This window comes from Lygodium microphyllum, chromosome 21 (assembly GCF_053477565.2).
Source record: "Lygodium microphyllum isolate KBCC chromosome 21, Lygodium_microphyllum_v1.1.10, whole genome shotgun sequence".
In the NCBI taxonomy this organism is placed as follows: Eukaryota; Viridiplantae; Streptophyta; class Polypodiopsida; order Schizaeales; family Lygodiaceae; genus Lygodium; species Lygodium microphyllum.
Window position 1 is genome coordinate 45,782,977 of NC_141155.1, and position 11,692 is coordinate 45,794,668.

Here is an 11,692-nt window from a genome sequence, read left to right on the forward strand (position 1 = left end):
GTGTGCAATGTGCATTGTGTGCACTGTGTATATGTGTGTAAGTGAAAGCTTAAAGGCAAAATATTAGTACTAATTTTTATTTTTATTTTGCTATGTGGTTGTTAATAGGTTAAAAAGCTTTGTGAGACATTGTAGTTTGAAGATAGAGGCTGGCTGTTGGAGGAGCTTAGATTTTCAAAGGAAACGAATGCCTAACAAAAGGTAGAAAATTTCAACGATTATAAAAAACACGGTAAGATCGCAACCACTCTTTTTAACTTTGAGAATGGCACCTAAATTGAAAGATAAGAGACAAGGAAACCTTCTTGCATGGGTTGGGATTGAAAACATAGCCAAGCATCCTTCTAAAAAGTTAAAAGAAAATACGGATAATATTGGGGGCTCAACTTCAATTAATGTGTTATCTTCAAATGAATCATTCGATAACATGTCACTTGAAGAAAGGGCTGAATTTGAAAGGAAAAAAGAAGGACGCTTACTTTTTCAAGAGGATTGGCTAGACCAATTTAAATGGCTTGTTTATGATAGAGATGAAGTAAAAATGTTTTGTAAATTTTGTTTGAAATATCCTCATCCACATAGTGCATATTCAAAAGGGGGATCTATAAATTTTAAAATTAGCAACTTAAAATCCCATGTTCGCACATCATGTCATAAGTTTGCTATGCAAGCTATTTTACTCGAAGGAAAAGAATCAATTGAAAAGAGTGTTAAAAAAATAAGAGAAGTAAAAGATGAGGCATTACTTTCATTATTTAGAACGGCATATTTGATTGCAAAGCAAAATTTGCCATTTTCTGTGTTTCCTGACATGATAAGCTTATTGCAAGATTGCCATGCACCATACACTACTAGTCTTTATAATGATGATAAGGCATGTGCTGAAATGATTTTTTGCATGGCATCGTCTCTTATGAAAAGTACAATAGAAAAGGTTTCAACTAGTCCATGGTTTGGTGTTTTAATTGATGAGTCAAATGATATCTCCTCACATGGACATATGGTTATTTATTTATCATATCTTGAGGCTGATTGTGTTCCTAAAACAAGCTTTTATGGTATCATACGTGTGCATGATGGCACTGCAAGATCTTTGTTTGAGGCTATTATTAAAGAGCTAAAGAAATGTAAGCTAGATTTATCTAGATTTGTTGCATTTGGGTCTGATGGATGTTCCACAATGGTAGGAAAGGAGAATGGTGTCCAGGCCTTATTGAAAAAACACGTTAATCCATTTTTAACATCAATTCATTGTGTTGCCCATCGTAGTGCCCTTGCAATATCTAGTGTAGCAAAAGAGATGCCTTATTGCAAAAAGCTAGAAAAACTTATTAATGCTATAGCTTCGCATTTTAATGTTAGCACGAAGAGATTAGAAGGGTTGCAAGCTATGCAACAAGATTTGGCATGTCCCATTCTTCGACTTGAGCATACTTTTGATGTGAGATGGTTAAGTAGATATAGAGCTATTAGTAGAGTGTGTAAGTCTTTAGATGCAATACTTGATATCACTAAAAGAGAGGCATTGCATATTTATGAAGAATTGGTTGAGTTTGAGTGTGTTTATTGCTTACATTTCTTAGCTGATATTTTGAGAGGTTTAACAACACTAAGCCAAATGTTTCAAAAAGACTTTGTAGATGTCACCACTATAGATAGTCTTATAAAGAACGAAATTGTATCCATAACACAATATTACATTGATTGTCCTCCTGTTGATGTGAATGCATTAACTATTGGAGTATATGGATATGATATCCTTCCAGACTATGGGCCTGAAAAAGGATATTTATATACATTAAGAGGTGCTTTGCATGGGAAGAAATTTTATGAGCATGATTTAAAACGTAAAATTAATGGAGAAGACTTTAACAGGGCCTTAGAATTTCAAGTTGCTTTTGCCAATTCAGTGGTAAGTAACTTGAATTCTCGATTTCAAGATAATTCTATACTTAATTGTTTAAAAATACTTGTGCCTGCACAACATCCAATACATGAGAAGGCCTTAAAAAACTATGGAACCCAAGAGATAGATCAATTAACTTCATATTATGGTTTTCCTAAAAAGCTAAATATAGAAGAATTCCCTGCAATGATAGAAGTTGACGAGTTTAAGAAAGAATTTAGAAATTTTAAGCATCAAGCTTCTAGAGATTGGATACGATTCACATTGTTAGAAATAACTTCAACACTTGCTTGCAATAGTATGTGGAGGGATACTTATCCGAATATTCTTACTCTTTGTCAAGTAGCTCTCGTTCAATGTTCGAGCATTGCTATTTGTGAGAGAGGTTTTAGTGCTCGAACTGTGATAAAGAGTAAGCTTCATAATCGTTTGGAGATTAAGAGTTTAGATGCATTAATGAAAATCTTTATTGAAGGGCCTTCTAAGTTCACTGATATAGAGTTCATTGAGAGTATGGACTTATGAGCTGAAAAAACACATCGCCATTTATACACAACACAAGGAATTTGTTCATTGATTTTGCAATAAATTTGCATATTAATAAGAGCAATTGATTTTTTATGGCCTATGATGATTTTGAAGTCACTATGCATTATTTGCACTTTTGTTGTTTTGATTCTTTTGACTCTTAATCATTTTCCTATGTTAAACTTATTTTTCCCTTGCTTGCTTCTATCTTTTGAATAAAAATCTTTCAATTTGTTTTTAGATCATGCTTGCTTTTATAAAATGTACTTGAACTTTTTTGTTTATAATGTTGGTTGTATTTCATTATGTTCTCTTTTATGTTAGTTTTTTTTTCTTTTTGTATCATGATTGCTTTTAATAAAAAGTGTTTTGACTTTTTCTAAACTTTTTTATTTTTTGTTTTGCTTAAGTTTTTTTTCTTTTTTATCATGATTGCTTTTTATAAATTGTGTTTGACTTTTTCTAAACTTTTTTATTTTTTGTTTTGCTTATATTTTATTATGTTATCTTTTATGCTAGTTTTTTTTCTTTTTGTTTATTCTATGCTTTTAATAGTTAACTTCTTTTCTTTTTGGGTTTCTATTTTTTTTAACGTTCTCTTTATCTTTGTGCCTATAATGTGTATACTTCTCTGAGGCCATATGGCATAGACCCACTAAGAGACATAGAAACAACTTGCATACATTTGTTTTTATCTATTTAAATTTTAGATATGTAATGTAGATCAAGTTACTAATGATAATAAGGGTTTTCATTTCTAAGGTATAAGAGAAGTAATTGAACAAATTCCAAGAAAAACTTTGAGATAAAAACATTTTCAAATAATAGAAAAAAAATGATTATCCTTTCATTAAAGATTTAAAAAGGAATTTGACCGATTCAATTTGTAGAATCAAGGGAATTGGGCCGATTCGATTTAGAATGTAAAGGTTTTATAAGGTTCAAAATTTATGAAACCGCCTTAGGTTAAGAGAAGAAGGATCTATGTTAGGCTCAAAAAAAAAATTTTCCCGAACACTGGTCCCACACAGTCCACTCCACATTATATAATTCCGTTGATCTGATTCGATGACAGAACGCCTGACGCCGCGCCAGTGTCAAAGGCCCGGGGGCCGGAAATTCTGAGCGCACCATGTTTCATCCCACAGAGCTGGCTTCCAGTTTCAGGAAAGCCAAATTTCAAAAACATTCAATTTCCCAAGGATCCGAAAATTTGATTCAAATTTCCAAACAAGGACGGATCTGAATGTGTAAAAATAATTTTCGGGATCGCACACGGACTCGAGTCTTGAGCCCATAGCTCTCATCGCTTCCCCACCGGATAAATTTTAAAACCAGGCAGGGAAACTGACGTGTCTCAAAACAGGGTGGTTTCTCAATTCCACGTGTCAAAAAGATCTCCAAACTGACACCGCATTATCTCCCCAAGTGGATGGCCCTGGCGGCCAAAACACGTCAGAGGATGCTAGGCACAGTTCACGCGCCGGGCCTGATCGTAGTGCTTATCCACATACAGGTGGCAGTGTGGCTCACGGCAGAGCCCTCTCGTGATTCATCTGTCCTATTGCGGTTCCACGTTTGACAAATATAATTGGAAGATCCGAGACTCGATTATTAAGAGTTGATTCGATGCCATTTAACTCAACAAACGGTTAAACAACACAACGATTAATTCTCCTAATACAAAAAATTAAAAGTATTGTGCACGCTGATGTCTAATAACCGCACAAGCTAGATTGGAGAATGCAAAGCCTCCGTCCCAGCTATGATTCAAAATGGCATGATACGAGCGCAACATCCGACGCACTACACCTTAGAATAATGCGTAAAACAATCCCAATGGCGACACAAACCAGCTTAAACATCCACGCCTTAAGACAAGTCAGGAAACTCAAAACACAAGAATGCCATTAGGAGGGAAACAAAAGGTACAAATCAAGAAAAGCTACAATACAATTCGGGAACGCTACAATACGAATGTTTTTTTACAGAGGGAACACGAAGACAGAAGGTAATGTGATCTATGATGAGGGTAATTAAGGAGCCAAAGCTAATAGTGCATAACGATGAAGATTACTACACACCCCCTGATGCTACTGCTGCTGACGACGGAACTGTTGGTATCTACACGGCGAGATTTTCGTCGGCGATCATGCAGATGCCGCGATCGTGCTCAGACCGCTCAGGCAGCGGTCGTTTTCATCTGTGGCTCCCCATAGGCAGGGTCACGTGGAGCGTGTCTGCCGGTGAAGAGCGCTGCATGCAACATTATCACATATACCAGTTGGAAGAAGGCCAGGATAATTGTAAACGACTCCAAGCATTTCTGTTACATCCATTAACTTCATAGTCAGACAAATCAAGATCTTAAAGACAAAAGTGCATCAAATGAAACAAACAAAGCATTATGATTCACTTAGATCGTATAAGATCAAAACATTATGGTTCACCCTGCCCGACTCACCAGTCTACGATCTCTGCGAGTCGAGTGAATCTCCTTGCACGCCAACCTAGCGAGTCAAAACACCAAAAATACACAGACAAACGGGTTAGAGGACAAGGTAAATAGCATGGTAGACGAGGCCGCAAATCAAGCTGCATGAAGACGATAGTGTAGTGCTGGTCAGGAAGGGGGATTAAAAAGCATGGAAACAAGATGATGATGCGGATCTTGATGATGACGTGAATAAACCGTGTTGTACCCGAATGCGAGTAAGGTTAGGAGCCAAGCGACGAGAGCGGTGGAAGCGGCTCCGGAGAGGCTCTCGGTGCGCCACAGGGCCACGTGAATCAACCCTGCCAACGCGGATGCCACACCTACCACTCCCGCGATGAGCGAGAAGATGAGGAGGTACAAGGTGGCCCGGTTCCCGAACCCCGTCGCAAAAGAAGCAGCTCGAGCCGCATCCATTCCCGTGGCTGCACAATCGCCATCGCCACCGTCAGCATCATCATATTATACCACCATTAATACCTTGCTTAGTGCTAACTGCACATGCATAGGGACTTCTGGTAACCATTTCTTTACTCCTACTTTCATGCAAGATCGACACAGATGACCGATCGCAGTCCACTGCTGCTAAACCAGGGCACAGAGGTGTCCGCTAGCCATGTCTTGGTCCTAAATTCATGCAAGAGCCATACAGATTAAACTAGGGCATAGAGAGGCTTCTCGGTGCTACCCAGATGACGAATCACAGTTCACTACAAGCAAGATAAAAACGCCATTCTTGCTGCTGCTCAAGTAAGACAAGAATCGCGCTCTTAAATTCATGAGACTACACAGACGATAAATCAAACCTCAGTCCTGTTAAATCACGGCAAAGAAGCGAGGATTGCTACAGAAAGGAGGCCATCCTTGCAGCTGCTCAAGAAAGACAAGAACCGCCTAGCAAAACTAGCATGTAAATTACGTGCTTTGAATTAACCAACCGCTAATTTTGCTAGCCCGTAAGGCAAGAACCCGCTGACTTGTCAGGTAGCATGCAGATTTCAGCCAATTAACGAAGGCAATAACTCGGCAACTTAGCAAGCATGTGAAATATGCATGCAGCCGGGCATATACTTCTTGCTGCGAAAGGAAGCAAGACCAGCTAAATCAAGCTGACATTTAATTAACCATGGCGACCATACCGGCTTCATGATCCATTGTTCTGTTGAGACCCCATCCAGCGATGCCTAGCACGACCGCGTACATGCAGAAATTAAGAAGGGCCAGGGGTGCCACCATTGCTTTACCAGCTGCGCCAGCCATTCTTGGAAGAACGAATTAAACACAGAGATTGGGATTGAAGTCCTTTACGAATCTCTCTCTCTCTCTCTCTGAGTATAATATTCAATTTCAGCTAGGCTCCTCCAGGCTGCGTGTATTCTGTTCGATCTTCTTCTTCTTCTGCTGCTCCTTCTTCGTCTTCTTCTTCCGCAGATTACAACAGTCCAAGAACCCCAACGATATAAAAGCCCCCACTCCCCGCCCCACACGTGTGGCTTCGTCAACTTGAATAGCGCCAGCTGCCTCCCACGTGGCAGATGAGTCAGTTGCTTGTGCGCCCTGCCCCCGACCCCACGTAAATAAAAGTGGCAAGCCGCACGTGTCTGGTGAGGAGAAGAGCCTAGAGGTTGTTTTGTTTTGTCCCTCGAACAGTACTTTTGCCCATCAAAACTGCCGATGATGTATCCTGATTCCTGATCTGTTTGGTGGGGCCTTCAAAACACGACGCTTGTGGGTTTCACGTGAACTAGATTTGGACTCCGGACTTGAGATCCCACAAACTACAGTCTACAATCCTTGTTATAGTCTCTTCTCTAAGGGCAGGTACACACTACCCCTGACGGCTGGGGTAGTATGCATTCCGTCGTTTACTACTTTTACACACTAAACTGCAGATAGCTTTTCACAAAATGAAGGATGGTCCAGTGGTAATAATGCCTTTGACCACCACCCATTGGTGGTGGTTCAATTGTTGTCAGGTGTAGTATACTTTTTTAATGTGTAGAATTTGTCACATAGTGTGTTGGGCATGGACGAGATTTAGGACGAGGAAGATCCCCCGCCCAAAAGTGTCCAATGTTCGTGAATTTTGCGGCCTATTATAACGCGACACATCATCAGTGGACGCTCTCTTTTTTGGAAATGGCCGTCCACATCGCATTGTGTAATTGGACTAATGTGGGTGTTTGTTTTTTTTGGGGGGTGGAGGGGGAGCAAAAAACCAATCCAAATCACATGGACCAGCTTTGGATTTTCTAGAAAGACCATCGTCTGTGCAGCACTCCCCCCCCCCCCCTCTGCCCCCTCTGCCAAAAAAAAAAAACCAAGAGTTGTTCATGTAGGGGTTTTGAGCCTAAGAATGTTTCCAACAAGAAAACTAATTTCCTATGTCCATGTGGGTTTTAAAACCCCCCTCCCCCCCTCCCTCAATTTTAAAAAAGTATTATACACCTTCCAAAAATCAAGCAAGGGTGAGATCACGGCAATAAAGGCTTGGTGGATGAGAGCAAAATTTAAATGCCAAAGACATGTCCAAAAGGTGTTGAATAATGCAAATTTTATGCGAAATTTAAAGCCCAATGAAAGCAAAAGACGTGGATCCGACAATTTTAAGTGATTGTGGAAGACGGGAATGCAAATTTTGACCTTTGCAGTGGTTGCAGATTCTTGATAATTTTTTCAAGTGTCGGATTGAAGTAAGACAACTTTTCGGTCGTTCAAGGCCTCAAGCCGGACGCACAAGATTTTTCACATCGCAAATTGAGTACCGGACGGGGATGAAGCAGGAGGCTGAATATCCAAAGGCCCAAAATTTGGCCAAGATTGTAAGGGTCATGACCCTTAAGACCAAAGGGTCCTAATTTTTTTCATGATTGGGGGGAGGGGAGGGAGCATTTTTTTCCATGATGGCTGTAGGCAGTGCATCCTCTTCTTCATGACGATTTTAGAGAGAGGGTGTTAGGGGGCTGAGAACAAGTACAAAAACTGATCAATACCGTAAAATCCTCAGATTTTTCGCTCTTCATCACCTACTTCATCACGTGACATGGTTACCCGGTTTGGAATCTTAGAATCTAGTCTTTCTCTCTCCTTCCTCTCTCTTCTCTTGATACATGTTTCTATGGTTCAATCTATAAGCGAAGGAGGTGGACTGATTTAAGAGATTTTGATTGGAAGATGATACTGAGACATGATGGAGCGTAGATTGATGTTTGGAAGAGCATTAACGGTTATTAATGAGCATCAGTGGCCTCTCGAATACAAGATACATGTGAAATAAAGCTTCATTTTATAAGTGATAAATTTTATCATTTTATGATAAATCTTGATTGTAATTGGTTGAAAATGGTTGTTTTTTATTGTTAATGATATATTTTATGCGAAGCATTAAGAAAAGCAACAAGAGTCGTCTATTAATTTTTTACGTAAAACCTGTAAATTATGATTTTAAGGCAAATCATGGAATTTTGGGAGTTTTGATGTGTTAATGGTATTTGTAATGGGATGAAATGAGGGATGAAAATAATTCTTAGTAAGTCTAATCGAGTCACATTAAAAATCAAGAAATATTAATATTTATTAATAAATAAATAGAAAAAATATTTTTTACGCTTGAAAATAGGAAAAAAAATATGTGTCTATGGATGTATGATATGGATGAAGCATGAGGTTTAGCCTCAGTTTAGCTCTATTTTTATGCTAAAGTGAGTATTTATCACTCTTTAAAAAGAAATTTATATTAAAACACTCTCTAAACCTACCACTGAATGCACAACATTAAACGGTAGAGGAGAGGGTAATAAGTGCTAATTACATGCTGAAGCTAATTTTTTCTGATAAACTTTGTATATAGAATACGTGTATTTTGTAAATTAAAGGATTCAGTAGCACGAGCACGCTCGGTGCTAACCCTATGCAACATAGCAAATACGTTTAGAATGAAAGCATGAAAAGAAATGGCTTTGCACTATCACAATGCTATTTTAAGTGAATACAAATGGTTGAGCACTATGAATCATTCATTGTTGCATTGCCATACAAATGCTTATTTAGTTAGATCAGTGTGCAGCCTTCAAATACTCCTAGCCACGAGGCCGCGGGGTATTTTGGTTGACCATAGAGGCTCGACTAGAGCCTTAGAGCTAGTGTTAAGCCCATTCTAGGTCACGACAGGTGGTGCATTTGCTGGGAGCTGCTAATAAGTAGTGGTGTTTGAATCTCAATTGATAGGGACCAGTTTATTAGTGTATGCCAAAAGAAGGCAGTGAAATAGATCTAAAAAACCGTCAACCCGAGCTTCAAAAGCAAGAAATAGCTAAATGGGCTAGATAGCCTAGGTTGAGATTATTAGGAGATATTCTCCTCAATAGAGTGGTTTGATATCTCTATAAGAGAGGAGCCTTAGCAACCCTAGTCCTACGAATAGTTTGTTAGGAGGAGTAAGTTTTAGTACTTCCACTTAGTCAGCTACCATCCCACTTTGAGTGGGATAGTAGTACCATCCATTCAAACTCCCTTAGCAAATCTGATTGTAATGGCGCAACCCATTGCAATCCCAGCAGGAACGTTGGACTTGCCAACCTTAGGATTTTCCCTCTCCATTTTTAATGGGTTAGTAGAGGAAGATACAGAACTTCATATTAATGAGTTCCAAAAGTTAATGTTCAACTGTTGAATCCAAGATTAAGGACACTTGATGATGTTCTTTAATATGACTCTAAAAGGACGAGCTACAGTATGTACATTACACCAAACAATACATGCAAATAGCCGTTGATGTCAATTTCATTAAGAAGGAGTAGAATTTGATAGCAAGTCGATGCCCTGAAGAGGGTGCCCCCTCATGATTCAGCTGTAAGTGGTGTGGCAGCCAACATTTCCCTAGGAATTGTCCAAATATTAAATGTGACATATGCGGCAAATTCGGCCCTTAGCTAGTACTTGTTGGAGCAAGATTAGCTCTCTTCAGCAAAGAAGTAAATAGCCAGGTCTCGAGCACAAGGGAATAATCTCGAGCAAGATGAGGGACCAAAATAAATAGTGCAAAGAGGGACGACTATTGTAGAGGAGCTGCCTAGTGGCAATGGAGTCAACCTTATTAAAGTTGCATGTGTCAATGGCACTGAAGCTTCTAATATATGAGTCATTACAAGAGGTCAAAAGGTATAAGACAATGACAAAGACAAGGTAAAAGCTATCGAGGGAATTCCTAAGCAAGATGATAAGGGGACGAAAGTTCTTAATCCTAATATGGAAGGTAGACCTCTAAAAGCTATCTCGATAGCAAAGTTGATCCCAAGAAGGATTATAAAGAATTTCCAAGGAAGAAGGAAAAAGCCAGGAAAGAGGCACCAAAGCCTGTTCAAAGACCAAATGAGAGAATGGTCTGGTGGGAGAAGAGAGTTATTTCTAACTATCATGAATTTGATTGAGCAAGTTCTCTTTGAGAGGTTAAGCCAGATACGTAAATCTCCTACAGTTGATCAAGTTATCCCCCAGAGTGTGTAAAGAGTTGAAAAAGATTCTGTGCACTAGGTAGATCATGGAGTTGTTGGCACATCTTGGGTAAGGAATGATTGGTTTGAGCATGTTGAAAAGCATTGTCCAAAGGTAGCAGCATATGTTGATGGCATATTAGTAGAACATGCTATTGTAGATATAGTATTCGCTATCAATATCATGAGTTCAGAATTGATGGAGAAGCAAGGGTTAGAAATAAAAAAAGATGCCTCCACAATTCTCTGAATGGATGATGACAGTTTAAAGCAACCTAAAGATTGCATCACTAAAGTCCATGTGACTATTGCTAATGTGGAATGTATTTTGGACTTTAGGGTGATTAGGTTCGCAGGGCAACCTGGCTATTAAGTATTGCTAGGTAGGCCATGGATCTTACAAGCTGACTGTCAGGTTGATATACTTGTTGGTTGGTTGATCTTTCGTAGAGGTGCTAGATGTGTAGTAGTAGATGCCTACCACCCTGAATCTCCTCAAAGTGAGAGAGTTCGTTTATCTTCATCAAAGTTAGATATATTGGAGGATCCATCATGATAGTGAGACATCATCCACAAGTGACGAATCCAAAGAGGGATCCACTACAGAGGATATTTATCACGTAACTTTGAATGAACCAATAGAGGCTAAGGATAGGATAAGAGATGTGAATATAATTGAGTTAGCCCTTGGGACGATCAATGATTCACGACCTATTAAATTAGGGTCCATGCTCAGTTTGGAAGAAAGAGAGAACTATGTGTCAAAAATTTCGTGATATTTTTTCTTGGAGTTATGACGAGAGCTGAGAGATATTCCTCCTAGCTTAGTTGTTCATACCATTCCGCTAAAGGAATGTAGTCACCTTGCGCATCAAAAAGTAAGGCATATAACTTTCGAACTAAGGGATGGGCAATTTGAGTAATTGAAAAAATTATGGAAAGCTGGCCTAATATTTCCGGTATGTCATTATTAGGAAGAATAATAATAATCAAATCCAGCTTTGCATAGATTTCAGAGAGCTTAATAAGCAACGGTTAAGGATTACTATCGATTACCATTCATTTATCAAATTTTAGATCAATTAGTGGATAGGAAAATCTATTCATTTATGAATTACTTTGCTAGATATAACCAAATGGCTATTGCGTAGAGCAAGATAAGCTGAGAACGACGTTTATCACTATCTTCATCGGTACCTTTGTGTATCATGTGATGGCCTTTGGGTTATGCAATGCGCTTCGTTCTTGGCAACGAATAGCTGATAAGACTTT

General features: G+C 39.0%; 2 protein-coding genes across 2 annotated transcripts; one reads left to right on the forward strand and one right to left on the reverse strand.

Annotated features, from left to right (window-relative positions):
- Window positions 1-265: 265 nt before the first annotated feature.
- On the forward strand, window positions 266-2,431 carry LOC148017959 (uncharacterized). The gene has a single exon (XM_087661531.1). The coding sequence runs from the start codon at window positions 266-268 to the stop codon at window positions 2,429-2,431; it is 2,166 nt and encodes a 721-aa protein (XP_087517657.1).
- Window positions 2,432-4,321: 1,890 nt separating this feature from the next.
- LOC148017960 (membrane protein PM19L-like) lies at window positions 4,322-6,380 on the reverse strand. Its single transcript, XM_087662206.1, has 4 exons — window positions 6,068-6,380; window positions 5,137-5,353; window positions 4,899-4,944; window positions 4,322-4,760 (listed from the first exon to the last, which is right to left on the reverse strand). The coding sequence occupies exons 1-4, from the start codon at window positions 6,186-6,188 to the stop codon at window positions 4,617-4,619; spliced, it is 528 nt and encodes a 175-aa protein (XP_087518332.1). The 5' UTR covers window positions 6,189-6,380; the 3' UTR covers window positions 4,322-4,616.
- Window positions 6,381-11,692: the final 5,312 nt, after the last annotated feature.